Source organism: Staurois parvus, unplaced genomic scaffold, assembly GCF_062004578.1.
Source record: "Staurois parvus isolate SC_StPar_1 unplaced genomic scaffold, SC_StPar_1.0 ptg000470l, whole genome shotgun sequence".
Lineage (NCBI taxonomy): Eukaryota > Metazoa > Chordata > Amphibia > Anura > Ranidae > Staurois > Staurois parvus.
The window spans coordinates 5,979,988-5,997,683 of record NW_028318266.1 but is presented as its reverse complement, the minus strand read 5'-3'; the positions used below and the strand labels follow the sequence as shown (position 1 = coordinate 5,997,683).

Genomic DNA, 17,696 nt, shown 5'->3' with positions numbered 1-17,696 from the left:
TCACTACTATTAACCACTTGCCTACCGGGCACATATACCCCCTTCATGCCCAAGCCAATTTTCAGCTTTCAGCGATGTCGCACTTTGAATGACAATTGCGCTTTCATGCAGCATTGTACCCATATGACATTTTTTATCATTTTTTCACACAAATGGAGCTTACTTTTGGTGGTATTTAATCACCGCAGGATGTTTTATTTTTTCTGCTATAAAAAAAAAGAGCAAACATTTTGCAAAAAATACGTTTTTTTTTGTTTCTATTATAAAATTTTGCAAACAGGTAATTTTTCTTCTTCACTGATGTGCATTGATGAGGCTGCACTGATAGGCAGCACTGATGGGCACTGATGAAATAGCACGGATAGGCAGCACTGATGGGCACTGATAGGAGGTTCTGATATATGGCATTGATAGTCAGCACTGATGGGCACTGATAGGAGGTTCTGATATGTGGCATTGATAGGCAGCACTGATGGGCACTGATGAGGTGGCACAGATAGGCAGCACTGATGGGCACTGATGAGGTGGCATGGGTAGGCAGCACTGATGGGCACTGATAGGAGGTTCTGATATGTGGCATTTATAGGCGGCACTGATGAGATGGCACTAATGATTCTGCACTGATAGGCGGCACCGATGGGCACAGGTGGGTGGCACTGCTGGGTGGCACTGATGGGCACAGGTGGGTGGCACTGCAGGGCATATGCGGGTGGCACATATGAGTACAGGTGGGCGGCACTGATGGGTACAAGTGGGCGGCACTGGTGGGCACTGATCATCAACCGACAATTGCCGGTTCTCGGCAATACTTTCCTTAAGCTGTGACAGCATGAGAAAAGTGCAGCCGATAACCGACAACTGCATTTACTGGTAATCTGCTGTGTCCATAGGACATGGCTATCACTGGCAGTGCCGATTGTTAACAATTCTGATTGTTATTTGTAATGTCATTGTGGATCTTCTTTTAGAAAACTTTTTTTTGGGGGACTGGAACTCCTCTTTAAAGTAGTGCAGTGCTGAATAGCAAACAAAATGCCCTGGCCATGAGGGGGGTAAAACCTTCTGGTGGTCAAGTGGTTAAAAAATACAGTGTTTACAGGATTCATTGTGAAAAACTAAATAGTGGACAAAAATCATGAGCAATAAATAGGTGATATTGGCAAATTAGACTTTTTTTTAACATCAACTGTTTATTTCCAGGAAATGACAAATGATAACCATACTTTCGTAACTGAATTTATACTTTTGGGATTTGAAGATCTCCACCATGTTCAAGTTCTGTTTATATTTCTTCTCTTGCTGCTTATATATGTGGTCACAGTGACTGGAAACCTTCTCATTGTTGCATTAGTAGCAATGACTTACCAACTTTGGTCCCCCATGTACATTTTTCTCTCCCACCTCTCAATGTGTGACATCCTGATTATCACAAATGTGGCCCCAAAAACTCTTCAAGTCCTTGTTACAGAGAAATGCAGCCTATCATTTCTATCATGTTACACACAGATGTATTTTTATGGAGTCTTTGCCACTACAGAATGTTGCCTGTTGTCTGTAATGTCTTATGATATATATTTGGCTGTATGTGACCCTCTGCACTACTCATCTACCATGAAACGTGGTCTTCCTCAGTTCTTGACTACCGTATGCTGGTTGGTTGGGTTTTTTTGGGCCTCGGTCACAGAGATTTTCATACTTCTATTGGACTTTTGTGGTCCAAATATTATAGACCACTTTTTCTGTGAGCTTAATCATATTCTAGAGCTTTCCTGCTCTGACACCAAAATGGTTGACATTTGTGTCACTATCGGAGTCTCTATAATTGGAATTTTTCAGGTAGCCTTTGTCATTGTCACTTATATTTGTATCTTCATATCCATCCTTCAAATATCTTCCATCACTGGACGCCAGAAGATCTTTTCAACCTGTAGCTCTCATTTGGCTGTAGTTTCCACTTATTATGGGACACTCATTGCACTTTACGTGTCACAATCTAGAAGGCAATTTCAAACACTGAGCAAAGTCTTATCTCTTTTAAACACAGTCATCACTCCACTATTCAATCCAATTATTTACAGCCTGCGGAATAAAGAAATAAGGCTTGCCTTGATCAAAACTATTTCAAAGAGTAACTCTTGAAAGGAAAATTAATAAAAGTACGAGGGGCGTTGAAGTCAAACTAGGGCTTTTGAGTTTATATACAGTAATAAAAGAATTGGTAGGAAGAGTAGAAGATTCCATTATTAGCTGAGGGTAGGATAGGCTTCCCTGAAGAGATAGGTTTTCAGAGATCGCCTAAAAGGGAGCAGAGTAGGCGATAGTCTTCTCCAGGGTATCACCCATCCTCTGGAACTCACTGCTCCAACCCATCAGATTATCACCTACTCTCCTCTCCTTTAGGCGCACCCTGAAAACCCATCTCTTCCTGGAAGCCTACCCTACCCCCTGCTAACCTGCCGACCTCCTCCACTTTTCCTACTACTCCATCCCCCACAGCTTTCTCCTCCTGTGCCACCATCCCCTCCCTCCTAGATTGTAAGCTTGAAAGAGCAGGGCCCTCGATCCCCTCATGTTTTGCATGGTATTGGTATTGTTCTGTCACATGTTCTGTCCCCCTTTGTAATGTACAGCGCTGAGCGAACCATTGGCGCTTTATAAATACTGTATTATAATAATAATAGTCTGATAAATTGGGGTAGAGAGTTCTAGAGGATGGGGGAAGCTCTGGGGAAGTCCTGGAGAGGAGCATGGGAAGAGCAGACAAGGAAGCTAGAGAGCAGGAGGTCATGCAAGGAGTGTAGAGTATGGTTTGGGTGATATTTGGAGACAAGATTGGTGATGTAATTTGGGGCAGAGTTATATATGGCTTTATATGTTATTGTTAATATTTTGAATTTTATCCGTTGGGCAATGGGAAGCCACTTATCTCATCGTTTACCTAATGCCTGGAAAGCTTCAGCATAGAAAGATTTGTCAGTACACCTGAACCAATCGAGGACAGCCGGCTTCACTTCATCGTCATTATTTTTACCATTCCCACAGAAAGATCCATCTCTTGTGCAATTACATGACAGGTTATGCGACGATTATCAAGAATATGGTGTTTCACGTGCTGAATGTTTACAAGACTGACTGCTGCAGGTCGGGAACCACCACGGCTGGGGATTGTCACTGATGGATGTACGGCCATCTTTAAAATGTTTACACCATTCAAATGTCTTACTGAGGCTGAGCGTCTCATCATCGTACTGTGCTTGAAGTCTTCTGTAGATATCGACGGGTTTTTACACCTCGGATCACAAGAAACTTCATCACCGCACGCTGTTCCATGCACGCACCAACATTGTTGTCTGCCATCTTGATTAACGGTCTCTGAACTGGCCTAGGACATGTGCACTGCCTATCAGTAATAGGACACACTTTCCCCTTACTACTGCCTGTAGTACTTCCACGCTAGCATCCTGTCAGGAATGGACTTGTGGGCTGCAGTACCAGGGCTGGCCAGCGGGTGCTCTCAGCAATCAGAGACTCAACCCTGCAGTCAGCCAAACACCTGAAAGCTGATTGCAGGTGTATTTAAGGGATGGCCAGACCTGCAGTCTGTGCCTTGGTGTGTGTTTTTCCATGGGCCCCTGTATCTTGTTACCTGCATTCCTGTTCCTGTTCCTGCCTGACTGACGTGTTGCCGACCCTGCCTGATCCTGACCTCTGCTGACTTCTCCTGTTTGATCCCTGGCTTGTGACCCTGACCATTCTCTCCGCCTGCTCCTCCTGTACCTACCTGCCCGATTGTTATTGACTCAGCCTGCCTGACTACGTTGTGCTCTATATGTGTATGTACCTGTGTATCTGTATCAGTTTAGGTTTGGGTTTGTTTCACCTTGTTGTATGTATTTGTGTTAGCTTGGGGTTTGTTGTATGTATTTGTGTTAGCTTGGGGTTTGGTGCACTGCGTTTATGTTTGTATTGTTAGTCTTAATAAATCGCCTTATTTATACCATATCTGAAGCCTGCGTTTCCCTGTGTCAGTCCACACACCTCTGGTCATACCCGGAGCCCTGACACATCCCTTTTTATACCTGTAAAATTAAAAGTCAGACTTGAACATTTCTCATTTATCTGAAGCCTAGACCTTTTTTTTATTTGTTTTGGATGGGGAATATTTTAAACCCATCAGTTGTTTTTTTTTGTGCCTTATTGAAGAAAGTTTACTCCCTAGCATGTAAACCCATGAAGACCCAATAAGTAGTGATCACCTTTTGGACAGCTGTCACTGAAACAGCCATGCCTTTTGGAAAATTTCCCCCCTACTCGCCTCAGCCAGCAACACAGATTTTGGATTTTCCATCACTTCCAGTCCTAGTGACAAAAGTCAACGGGACAAAAGGGGAAGCAAAAACCTTCAAGAGAAGAAGCAGACAGCATTAAAAAATCATCAGAAACCCATCAGATGTTCTCACCATTCTCTGCTCTATACAAAAAAAAAGTTTTTGCTTTAGATACACTTTGAAGAAACAGAAATGATGAGGTAGCAATAGAACAGCAAGATAAAATGATGTATGATGGTATACTGTATAGTAGTTATAAAATTACCTATTGTACTTAACCCCCCTGGTGGTATTCCTGAGTGTAGCTCGGGGTTAACTTTCAGCACCACAAGCGGTAACCCCGAGCTACACTCGGGAATACACTGCAGCGTTGTTCAGGGATACCAGTCTCACTTACCTGTTCCTGCAGTCCCGCGATGTCCCCCCTGCAGCGTCCCCGGCCATCTCCTTCGATCGATGCCGGCATCTGTCTTCTGGGTTCCGTTCCCTGCAAGCGTCGGGACGTATGGGGGGACAGAACCGGTGGGAAATTCAAAAATGTAAATATGTGACATTCACTCAATACCAGGGGCGGACTGACCATTGGAGCACTCGGGCACTGCTCGAGGGCCAAGACCCAGGGTCCTGATCACCATTATACACCATACCAGCATCCTGATCACCGCCATACACCATAGCAGCATCCTGATCACCACCATACACCATATCAGGGTCCTGACCACAGCCATACACCATAGCAGCATCCTGATCACCACCATACACCATATCAGGGTCCTGACCACAACCATACACCATAGCAGCATCCTGATCACCGCCATACCCCATACCAGGGCCCTGATCACTACCATACCCTATACCAGCAACCTGATCACCACCATACCCCATACCAACATCATGATCACCACCATACCCTATACCAGCATTCTAATCACCACAATACCAGCATCCTGATCACAACCATACAACATACCAGTGTGATATACCCCTAGAAAGCCCTAAGGTGGTCCTTGGATTTTGAACCTCTTTGTGTTGCTAGGCTGTTAAAAAGTCTCACACATGTAGTATCTCCACACTTGGGAGGAGTATCAGAATGTGTTTTGGGGTATATTTCTAAGTATCTCCATGCAATGTGTTAGAAATTGACAACATTGTGTGAACAAAATACATTTTAATTTCCTTTTTGCATGTTCCAAAAGTTTGTGGCAAAAAAAATACATTTTCAAAAGACTCACTATGCCTTTCAGAAAATATCTTGGGGTGTTTGATTCCAAAATGGGGTCGTTATGTGAGTGTTTCCATTGTCCAGGACCTGCAAAATTATGATAGGTAGTCATAAAATTAGATGTGTAACTTATGTCCTTGGAATGCCTGAAGGTGTTTTTTTGGAATTTGGCCCCTCTATGCAGCTAGGCTGTGAAAAATCTCCCCAAAATGGATCCCCACTCACTACTTAGGAGGCATAGCAGAATGTGTTTTAGGGTGTATTTTTACGTATGTCCATGATGTGTGTGAGAAATTACTTGTTAAACTGGCAACTTTGTGAAAAAATAAATGTATTTAATTTCTTAATTTTCTAAAACATTGTAACTAAAAAGTACAATTAAAAAAACTCACAATGCCTCTTATTAAATACCTTATTTGATTGTGGGTATACTCAAAAAATGCTACATCCCTATTTATAAATAGAATAAACAATTCTTTCCCTTTTTCATTGGATTTTCAGGGCATATACATCACAAGAAGTAGAATAGATGTATGTTTTGCTAAAGGATCATCATAGTTTTATTAGCATACAAAAATTAAAAAGAGGAAAACACATATACTACTTACAAATGAACCTATAATGACATAGCTGTCTACATATATTTGTATGGTTCATGTGGCTTTATATACCCTTCACCCGACGTGTTTCAGAGACTTGTAATTCTTTCTTTAGGGGTATTAAGGGTATTATAATATATTATATTACATTCGTCTTTCAATATAAATGTAACTTTCGTATATATATATATAGTATATTGCTTACGAATGACAGCACTACATGAGAACAAGAAGCCGTACGGATGCAAGTAAAAACAATTCTTCACTAAGAATTTACCATGCCATGGAATTGGTGATTCTTTATTTGGATTATACAATTTAACCAATTCAATACCGGGCACTTTTACCCCCTTCCTGCCCAGGCCAGTTTTCAGGTTTCAGCGCTCTCACACTTTGAATGGTAATTGCGCGGTCATACAACATTGTACCCAAACTAAAATTTTATAATTTTCTTCACACAACTAGAGCTTTTTTTTGGTGGTATTTAATCACCACTGGGGTTTTTATTTTTTGCTAAATTAACAAAAAAGACCAAAAATTTTGAAAAAAACACACGTTTTTCTTTGTTTCTGTTATAAAAGTTTGCAAATAAATAATTGTTCGTCATAAATTTAGGCCAAAATGTATTCTGCTCCATGACTTTGGTGAAAATAACCCAAATTAGGATGTATTTTTTAGTTTGTAGGAACGTTATAGAGTTCACAAACTATGGTATAGATCTGAATATTGATCAATCCTGAAGTACTGACAGCCAATCTAATTTCTTGAGGTCCAAGAATGTCAGAATAGTACAGATATCCCCCAAATGTCAGAACATTACAGATATCCCCCAAATGTGAGGACAGTACAGATATCCCCCAAATGTCAGGACAGTACAAATATCCCCCAAATGTCAGGACAGTACAGATATCCCCCAAATGTCAGGACAGTACAAATATCCCCCAAATGTCAGGACAGTACAGATATCCCCCAAATGTCAGAACAGTACAGATATCCCCCAAATGTCAGAACAGTACAGATATCCCCCAAATGTCAGGACAGTACAGATATCCCCCAAATGTCAGGACAGTACAAATATCCCCCAAATGTCAGGACGGTACAGATATCCCCCAAATGTCAGAACAGTACAGATATCCCCCAAATGTCAGAACAGTACAGATATCCCCCAAATGTCAGGACAGTACAGATATCCCCCAAATGTCAGGACAGTACAGATATCCCCCAAAATGTCAGGACAGTACAGATATCCCCCAAATGTCAGGACAGTACAGATATCCCCCAAATGTCAGAACAGTACAGATATCCCCCAAATGTCAGGACAGTACAGATATCCCCCAAATGTCAGGACAGTACAGATATCCCCCAAATGTCAGAACAGTACAGATATCCCCCAAATGTCAGGACAGTACAGATACCCCCCAAATGTCAGGACAGTACAGATATCCCCCAAATGTCAGGACAGTACAGATATCCCCCAAATGACCCCTTTTTGCAGAGTAGACAGTCCAACGTACTTCATAAGAGGAATGGCAAGTTTTTTGAAGTTGTGTTTTTTTTGTCATAATTTTTCAGAAAATGAAAAAATTTTAAAAATTAGTTTCACTATTTTTTTTTTTTACATATTGTCACCAGTGCAGTACAGCGTCTTCATATAACTGGCATGGCGGTGATATATTTTTTATTAAATTTATTTTCTTTTTTTTAAGATTTTGTTTTCATATTTCACTATGACCAAAGTAGTACAATGTTACCATAGTAACATTGTACTACTTTGGGGAAGTGATCAGTATTTTTATTTTTTTTTACACAATTTGCTTATAGCAAAGAATTACTTTGCTATAAGCAAGCATTTACCTGAATGACATCGATTCATTCAGGGTTTTTTTTTTGTGCTTAGCTGTGATTTGGCCACAGCTAATCACATGACATGTGCTGGTGATTAACTGTGACCATTCACAGCTAGACACTAGTATACAATGGATGGCATGAATGAAGCCATCCATTGTATACAACTGTCATGTGACCTGCTGTGATTGGTCACAGCAGGTCACATGGTACCGGCAATGGGGGCCGATACTCAGGTCTGTCATCGGCTGTGTCCGAGGTACACGGCCGGTGACATATCGCGGCGCTGCTCTGCAGGAGCGCAATCTGCGCATGTGCAGGAGGACGCCATATGGCGTCCACCCGGAACACTGATGTCATTTGCCAGCCGCCATTCGGCCATAGGGCGGGCGGCAAATGGCTAAACAATGTGAGGCCTACAAATGAAATTGTTTTCTGTTTTGCCTATATACATTGTTTTAGGGTCCACTTTTTGGCACCAGTGGCTGTTGCCCGCCTCTTCCTCTCTCCTCCCATGGGATAGTTTGGGCTTCCTTGCTGCTTTGGGCCCAATTCCATGGCATGGTGAAATCCTCACTCATTGTTTTTCATCACATTAGTACGACTTCTTGAAACAAGCCTTCCTTTCTTTTTTTTTTCTGTAATTGGCTAAGGGCAGGTAATAGCAAAACCAAATCCAAGAGGGAAGGCTTGGTTAAAAGAAAATGAAGTAAAATAAATAAAGCAAACTTGCATAGCTGCTTCTAAGAGATTGTTATGGAGCTGAAGCACGAGAAAGAGCTTACATCAATAATTATCAGTTCTGATTCCATCATTCCATCAAGTAAACACCAATCAGGTATATGAAGAAAAATTGGCAAAGTAAAGGTCCATTTATACTTGTGGTTGTCATTGCCGTCTCTGAGAAAAGCTCTGAGCATTTTTGTTTTTTTTGCAGAATGCCGGGAAGGGTGAACACCCACCTCCCACATGCCATCGCGTTCTCCCATTGGCATGTGATGCCTTCTGAGACTGGGAGCTTCCAGAGAAACTCTGCACTTTGCCTCCAAGAAGGACAGCTGGGGATCAGAAGAGGAGGGACATGGAGAAAATCTCGATGTCGACTCTTCCCAGCCACCTGCAGCATCTTGTGGCCAGCCTGCTTTGTCTTTGGGTCCTGGCAGACTCACTGCCTGCATAGGGGAAGGTCCAGAAGCTCTTCCCCATCTGAAACAGGGACTAGCTGCCTGGGCAGGCCACGGGGTGGCGAAGGGAAAGGTACTGGGCAGTCACTTTCCCCAGAGGCTGAGACCTGCGTTGCCTTTCCCCTCCTCCCATGAAATGGGGGCTCCATCGATCATCACCTGGTAGGCTGTGAGGTCATAGATGGGGATGCAGGGATGCAAAACCACCCTCAGAGAATAGTTTTAATAGACATTTGACTCATGGCTTAGAGGTGATACTGTATGTCACCTTCTGGATTCCTGTTTAAAGCCTTGGGGACCCAGGGGACTGATTTGTAACTCTGCACATCACACATGGTTGCAGGTCAGTCACAGTGCAGCCCTATTCACCTGACTGGATCAAGATTGGCCCACTGAGTGTGACTTGTGGTATCATTTTTGCTGTCCCATACCGTAACCACAGCGGTGTGTACTAACATGGCCAGAGGACAGGTCAACTTGCAACTCCTTATTGGGGGTAGTAAAGGCCAAGTTCAACCGCTTAATTTTACTGCCCCCTTCCCACCCATGTGAACAAGACCAAAGTGGCTTCTATTTGAAATTTATTCAGTTTGATTTTAGTTCCAGACAAATCATTGTAAGCAATCTACAGTAATATCACGGAGCCATTCTAAATAACACAAATACGTTTATTATTATCTCTCATGTGGTTCATTCATTGTGGAAGAAAGTGTTCTCTAGAGAGAATTTGTTTTTTGTACTAACAATCTCCTAGTCCTAAAACAAATTGACTGCTAATTATAGATAAAGCTTAGAAAACAATATAAAAAGGTTCATGCATGTAACTGGAATGAATATCATGGAAATGTGGCACATAAATAGGATCTCCATGATTCACTAGGAATGAAAAGTTCATGTTATTTCTTCCATCATAACCAAATATTTATAATTATGAGACAGAACAATTCTACTGCAAAATGGTGCAACCAGCATCACTTCTACAAAAAATCTTTGAATTGGCAAAAAGACATCTATTTATTAATTTTGTGCTTTCTTTTCTTTCAGCACTTTCTTTGTTCTATTAAACTCTTTTATTTAAATATTCATTTTCTTTGGTGTATTTGTTAAATTAAAGGTTCAATCACAATTCCTATTGACAGGACTCACACCTAAAACATGCAGTATAATAAATTAACAGAAGGGTGTTCATTTTAAGTTCACTACAAAAAGTTGTCTAACAGAAGAAAACAAAGTTAAACTTTGTATTGTGCTCTATAGGACTTGTGTGGTTCTACTGTAAGATCCATGAAAATTTGAAACAGACTATGACAAGAGCTGGTTCTAGTCAACTCTGTAAGTTGTTTCAAAAACACATTCTAAGGGCACAAAATATAAATGGTTACTGACACTTACAAGGAATAATATTTTAAAATGCTGATCAAGAGAATTATTCGGATTGATTTTATTCTTGCAAATTGTACAAAATTTTATAAAAGTTTTTTTTCATTATTATTCCCTTTGGATTAACCATAGGTTTTGATTTTTTTTTTTTTTTGAGCAAGTGAAGTCTTTGCTCTTCCTGCAGCTCTGAAAAATGACAGCCGGTACAGATATAGAGGTATAGGCAAAGAGCTGTAGGAAGGATCTGCAGGAGCCTGACATTGCACCCGTGATCCACCGAACTAATCCTTTATTTAGCTTTGCTTGTCTTTAATTAAACTTTCTGAAAACCTTCCAACAAAACCAAAACAAGGTTTGTAAGGCAGGGTGCTTTTGGCTATAACATGTTATTTGTGTGGTATTTTTATTTAATTATTCATTTATTTATAATGTATTTAATTTGGATTTCGATTATCAAATATCAATGTTTTAACATTTTTAAAACTACTTTTCTTTTTACAATAGTTAAGTAGATATTTGTTAAGACAAATATTTGTTAAAGGATAAGTTCACCTTGTAAAAAAAATTATAAATGCACATCTTTTTCAAGGTAAAAAAAATATCTGCATTTATAATTTTTTTATTCAGAGCCTGCTAAGCATTGCACTCACTGTCAGCAGATCGCAGGTGCAATCTCAGGCTTCTGCAGACTGTCAGTGTAATTGTCTGCCTGTACCTCGTATGGGCAGGCAGTTAGTAAATGACAGGAAGCACCAATGAACTACCTAGAGTGCCGAACAGTGCCCTGGTCATTCATTGAGAACTACAAGCTGTCAGAAGCTAAGACTGTCAGTATTTGTACTTCTCCAATTCAAAGAACTCTGCACATGAATGATGTGGGCGGAGCTATTTTGGATACTTTTTCTAAGATTATGACAGGGAGTGCAGGGAGAGGATCCCCAGCTCACTGTCAGAATTGGGGATCGGGTGAGGGGATGTGGAGGATGCTGCAACAGTAACATGTTACATGTTACACCCTGAGTACAGGTGTAACATGTCATATGTTGCAAAAGGTGAACTTATCCTGAACATTTAAGAGAGATACTTGTTATTTTGTGTGTGTGTATATTTGTGTGTGCATATATTTATACACTGCTCAAAACAATGAAAGGAACACTTTGAAAACACATCCGATCTCAATGGAGAGGAATCTCCTGCTGGATCTCTATCCTGACATGGACGTGGTAATGTGTTAGGGACGAAAGGACGCCCCATCGTTTGATGGAAATGAAAATGATCGAGCTACAGAGGACTGAATTCAAACCCTGAAAATCAAAGTGAAAAAATCATGCAGCAGGCGAGTCCATTTTGTTGAAATTTCATTGCAGCAACTCAAAATGGTACAGAGTAGCTTGTATGCATGCCTGACAATGTCGGGAGAGGCTCCTAATGAGACGACGGATGGTGTCCTGGGGTATTTCCTCCCAGATCTGGACCAGGGCATCACTGAGCTCCTGGAAAGTCTGAGGTGAAACCTGGCGGCGTCGGATGGACCGAAACATGATATCCCAGGAACTGCCTGCATACTCTCGCCACATGAAGCCGGGCATTGTCGATTACCAGGAGAAACCCAGGACCCCCTGCACCAGCAGGAACCCAGGACCCACTGCACCTGAGTAGGATCTGACAATGCGTCCAAGGATTTCATCCCGATACCTAATGGCAGTCAGGGTGCCATTATCTAGCTTGTAGAGGTCTGTGCGTCCCTCCATGGATATGCCTCCCCAGACCATTACTGACCCACCACAAAAATGGTCATGCCGAATGATGTTCCAGGCAGCAGAACATTCTCCACGGCTTCTCCAGACCCTTTCACGTCTGTCACATGTGCACAGGGTGAACCTGCTCTCATCTGTGAAAAGCACAGGGTGTCAGTGGTGGACCTTCCAATTCTGGTGTTCAATGGCAAATGCCAATCCAGCTCTATGGGGCTGGGCAGTGAGCTCAGGGCCCAGTAGGGGATTTCAGGCCCTCAGGCCACCCTCATGAAGTATGTTTCTAATTGTTTGATCAGAGACATTCACACCAGTGGCTTGCTGGAGGTCATTTTGTAGGGCTCTGGCAGTGCTCATCCTTTTCCTCCTTGCACAGAGGAGCAGATACCGGTCCTGCTGATGGATTAAGGATGTTCTACAGCCCTGTCCAGCTCTCCTAACTGCCTGTCTCCTGGAATCTCCTCCATGCTTTTGAGACTGTGCTGGGAGACACAGCAATAGCAATGACATGTATTAATGTGCCATCCTGAAGGAGTTGGACCACCTGTGCAACCTCTGTAGGGTCCAGGTATGGCCTCATGCTACCAGTAGTTACACTGACTCTAGCCAAATGTAAAACTAGTCAAAATCAGTCACAAAAGATGAGTAGGGAAAAAAAATGCCACTGGCCTCCACCTGTAAAACCATTCCTGTTTTGGGGGTCGTCTCATTGTTGCCCATCTAGTGCACCTGTTGTTAATATCAGTAACACCAAAGCAGCTGAAACTGATTAACAACCCCCTCTGCTACTTCACTGACCAGATCAATACCCCAGGAGTTTCATTGACTTGATACTATACTCGGATTAAAAAGTCGGCCCTTAATTTTTTTTAGATATATATATATATATTTATTTATTAGGAGATGTTTGAAAATGTATTCTCTGCAGAAAAACTATGATTTAGCATACAAGAAAACTTCAAGTTAGTAGAATATTAACAGATACATTATTCAGGACATTTCAAATAGAATTAGAATTGAAAGCATATGTAAACACGAACAATGAATTTATGCTACTTGGTCTGTTGAACATACCAAATAGAGTTCTTTTTAATTTTAATTAATTCTTTAAGTCTTTCAAAAATACAGCAAAAAGCCAAGGTAGAGAAAAAAAATCAACAATATGCCAATGTTATCGGGGTACAATATAAAAAAAGTCAAACAATAAACAGTGTAACAAAAGCAGTGACTGGTGTCTTGGTAAGTCTTTTGAAACATAAATAGCCGGCAAGATGGGGGAGGCTTCCCTGGCGGCCGCAGTAGGTGTCCAGACGATGTGATAGATAACAGTCTCAACATGCACAGGGCAGCCTATCACATCAGTGGACTTATGGGGTCATAGCATACCATGAAAAGAAAGAAAAAGGTTGTAAAGAAGGGAGGAAAGGGGATTGAGGGGTTAGTGAGGAGAAAAACTATTAAATGTTGGGTTTTGCGGAGTGGAAACCATTGATATTCCCTTGGTTCCCCAGCCTACTAACAAGCAAAAGCAACAGAAAGTCTTTGTAACATCACCCCATTGTTGATCCAAAGGAAGCCCAGTGCTGAAATTAACTAGTAAGATCAGCAGGGTAGGCTTCAGAGAAAGTGTAGTCAAACCAATAGAACCAGGTTTTGCAAAACTGCTCTTCTTTGTAATTTTACAAGGCTATCATATATTCCATTGTGCAAATGTGATGTGTTTTATGAATCCAGACCCCCATTGTTGTCAAAAGAGTGGGACCTCTTGGTTGGTTGCAACCTTGGTTGCACTGAAAAAATGGACAGTGAGAAAGCACTTGTAACGTTTGGATGACAGGGAAGCCAGGTGTAGCAGGGGGGCCACTAGGTCATCCCCAGTTGCACATCGGTTAATCTGTGCACTAGCTTTAAGGACTTGGGTCCAAACTGGTTGTATAACCAGGCAGGTCCAAAACATTTGAAGATACTGTAGATGCCTTCCTGGGATGAAGTTTGTGAGAAGATCTTGTGAAGAGATGAAGGCACTCAACACCACCATGTCAGGATTTCGAAGCCTGCTTCTTGAACGGCAATAGAGATGGATGCCATATGACCAAATCATAAGATACAAGATTTCTGTTGTTCAGAGAAAGTAACTCCTAACTCTGATTCCCACATAGAGATATAAGTCAGGTACTGATGGGCAGACGAAAGGGAGATCACCTTGTAGGCCAAGGAAAAGTCATGTCTGATGGGAGAGGTGGAGACTTAGAGCTTTTTAAAACTAGTCAGGGGAGATAATGGAAGAGGGGATTTCTCCAGACTCAACAAGAAATGTTGCAACTTCAAAGTGTTTAAGAAGGGCAGGGGGGACCAGCCATACTTTGTAGTTGTGTCAAATATTTATAGCCTGTGGGGTGAGAAAGGCCTCAACATGAAAGTGATTTGCTTCAATGAAACGGTTGAAGGACTTGGCCATCAGGCGCAGACCAAAGTCATTGAAAGTTTTTATCACTTCTGTTCAAAAGGCACAACAAATATTTTTGTCGACCCTACCATAAATTTGGTGAGATTATAACTTCATACGCTCTCTCTGTGCTATTGTATCAGTTACATTTTAGCAGGTAGGTATTTATGTGGACTGCAGAACACTAGTCCTATCCTAAGGTAAAAATGCTCATCCTTCAAAGATACAATATAGTGAGTGAGCAATGTCACCTAATGAGAGAAAGTGTGTTACTGGCAGTATTACTAAATTAAAATATAGGGAAAATAGCCAGAGAAAAAGAAAACTTATGTAGCCACTGCATATAAGGACTGGTAAGTTGCAATATATATTTTGTTCTTCTATTTAGACTCATTTTATATGAACCCATACATTTTGTCTCCAGAAATGACCAAGGATAACCACACTTTGGTGACTGAATTCATTCTTTTGGGATTTGAAGAGATTTGCAATTTCCAAAGTCTGCTCTCTTTTCTCCTACTTCTCACTTATTTGGCCACCATAACTGGAAACGTGATCATTGTCTTATTAGTGGCAATTACTCTCCAGCTTTGGTCTCCCATGTATTTTTTTCTCTCCCATCTCTCTCTCTGTGACATCATGATCAGCACAAATGTGGCCCCCAAAGCACTTCAAATCTTTGTTACAGGCAGACATCATCTCTCGTTTTCCTCATGTCTTACACAGTTGTACTTTTTTGGAGCCTTTACTACAACAGAATGTTGCCTGTTGTCTGTAATGTCTTATGACAGATATTTGGCCATCTGTGACCCTCTGCACTACTCATCTACCATGAAACACAGTCTTCCTCAGTTCTTGGTTATGGCATGCTGGCTGCTTGGTTTTCTTGCCTCTATGATCATAGAGTCTTTTGTAGTTGCGCTGGACTTTTGTGGTCCAAATATTATAGACCACTTTTTCTGTGACGTTACTTGTCTTCTAGAGCTTTCCTGCTCTGACACCAAAACGACCGACATTTGTGTCACTATCATAGCCTTTATAATTGGAATTTCTCAGGTAGCCTTTGTCATTGTCACTTATATTTGTATCTTTACATCCATCCTTCAAATCTCTTCCATCACTGGCCGCCAGAAGATCTTCTCAACGTGTAGCTCTCATTTGGCATTGGTTTCTACTTATTATGGGACACTCATTGCAATTTATGTGGCACCATCAAGAGGACACTTTCAAACCCTGAATAAAATTTTATCTCTTCTAAACACAATTATAACTCCATTATTAAACCCAATTGTTTACAGCCTGCGGAATAAAGAAATACAATCTGCCTTGAGCAAAATTATTGTAAAGAGAAACTCATTAAAAGGTAATTAACTATTTCTGGACCACAAATGCCCTTAAAAACATTCTCTAAGTATTTTAGACATGTATTATATGTCTGCTCTTCTTCCTTGCCCTAAAGCTTTATGGCTGCATTTACTGGCAAATCCTAACTATCAAAATGTTTCCATTTATTAAAATAACATATAAAAAGAAAACAGAGACATGGACATAAATATCAGATGTTTGCGAAGCTAATGCAAGCCTATATATAATAAGTCCTCAAGCACACTGGATGTTTTTGGCTTTTGTCGTTCTTTTACTTTTTTTTCTACAGCTAGCAAACCCCCTAGCATGTTATCCTATGTTTCCATGCAGACATAGACTGTAACAGGGGCAGACTGACAACTCATGGGGCCCCTGGGAAAAGGAGATCATGGGGACTCTGTGTCCTTGCCCAAACTCAAAAAAGCCTATGAAAAAGGTACCAGGGGCATCTCATGGGGCCCCCTACTGACCCCACGCCCTCGGGCAGTGCCCGAGTTTCCAAATGGTCAGTCCACCCCTGAGCAGAATACAGCTTGGCCTAAATGTCTGCTGTTTTTCTACTGGATCATCGTATTTGAAATTTCATCCAAAATATCAGTTTTTCTACTGGATCATCGTATTTGAAATTTCATCCAAAATATCAGTTTTTCTACTGGATCATCGTATTTGAAATTTCATCCAAAATATCAGTTTTTCTACTGGATCATCGTATTTGAAATTTCATCCAAAATATCAGTTTTTCTACTGGATCATCGTATTTGAAATTTCATACAAAATATCAATTTTTCTACTGGATCATCGTATTTGAAATTTCATACAAAATATCACAAGGAGAAGCTATTGAAGTGGAGAAAAAGTGATTTGAACTTGTTTTAAAAAAAGACACTTTTTGGACACTAAAGTTTTATTTATTTATTTTATTTTATTTTTTGTTGTATATACCGCTCTCTCCTGGTTCTCATCCTACCTATCCCGACGCTCCTTCAGCGTTACCTACAATGGCGCCACCTCCCCCTCCCTCCCCTTCTCTGTTGGGGTCCCCCAAGGCTCTGTCCTTGGACCCCTTCTCTTCTCCATCTACACCTCCTCCCTGGGCACACTCATACACTCCCATGGCTTCAATTATCACCTAAATGCTGATGACACCCAAATTTACCTCTCCACCCCTCTCCTCACCCCCACTATCTCCACCCGCATCACTCACCTCCTAAACGACATCTCAGACTGGATGTCGCTCCATTTCCTCAAGCTTAACCTCTCCAAAACCGAACTCCTCGTCTTCCCCCCTGCCCACACCCCCCCCCATCCTATCCATCACCACCACCAACACCACTATCACTCCCGCCCCGCAAGCCAAAGTCCTTGGCGTCATTCTTGACTCGAACCTCTCCTTCCTCCCTCATGTCAAATCACTTGCAAACATCTGCAGGCTCCATCTCCGCAACATCTCCAAGATACGTGCCTTCCTCACCCCAGACACCACCAAACTTCTTGTACACTCCCTCATCATCTCACGCCTTGACTACTGCAACTCTCTTCTCACTGGCCTACCCAAGTGCAGGCTCTCCCCGCT

At 41.5% G+C, this 17,696-nt stretch overlaps 2 protein-coding genes across 2 annotated transcripts; both read left to right on the top strand.

Moving 5' to 3' along the window:
* Positions 1–1,365: 1,365 nt before the first annotated feature.
* On the top strand, positions 1,366–2,235 carry LOC149452659 (olfactory receptor 5G26-like). Its single transcript, XM_089689237.1, has one exon. The coding sequence runs from the start codon at positions 1,381–1,383 to the stop codon at positions 2,137–2,139; it is 759 nt and encodes a 252-aa protein (XP_089545363.1). The 5' UTR covers positions 1,366–1,380; the 3' UTR covers positions 2,140–2,235.
* Positions 2,236–15,358: 13,123 nt separating this feature from the next.
* LOC149452658 (olfactory receptor 5G9-like) lies at positions 15,359–16,129 on the top strand. The gene has a single exon (XM_089689323.1). It carries the CDS (start codon positions 15,359–15,361, stop codon positions 16,127–16,129), a length of 771 nt encoding a protein of 256 aa, XP_089545449.1.
* The last annotated feature ends 1,567 nt before the right edge of the window (positions 16,130–17,696 follow it).

Bases quoted from the DNA above. Each gene is read 5' to 3' on its own strand.
- LOC149452658 (XM_089689323.1), top strand. From the start codon at position 15,359: ATGTATTTTTTTCTCTCCCATCTCTCTCTCTGTGACATCATGATCAGC.
- LOC149452659 (XM_089689237.1), top strand. From the start codon at position 1,381: ATGTACATTTTTCTCTCCCACCTCTCAATGTGTGACATCCTGATTATC.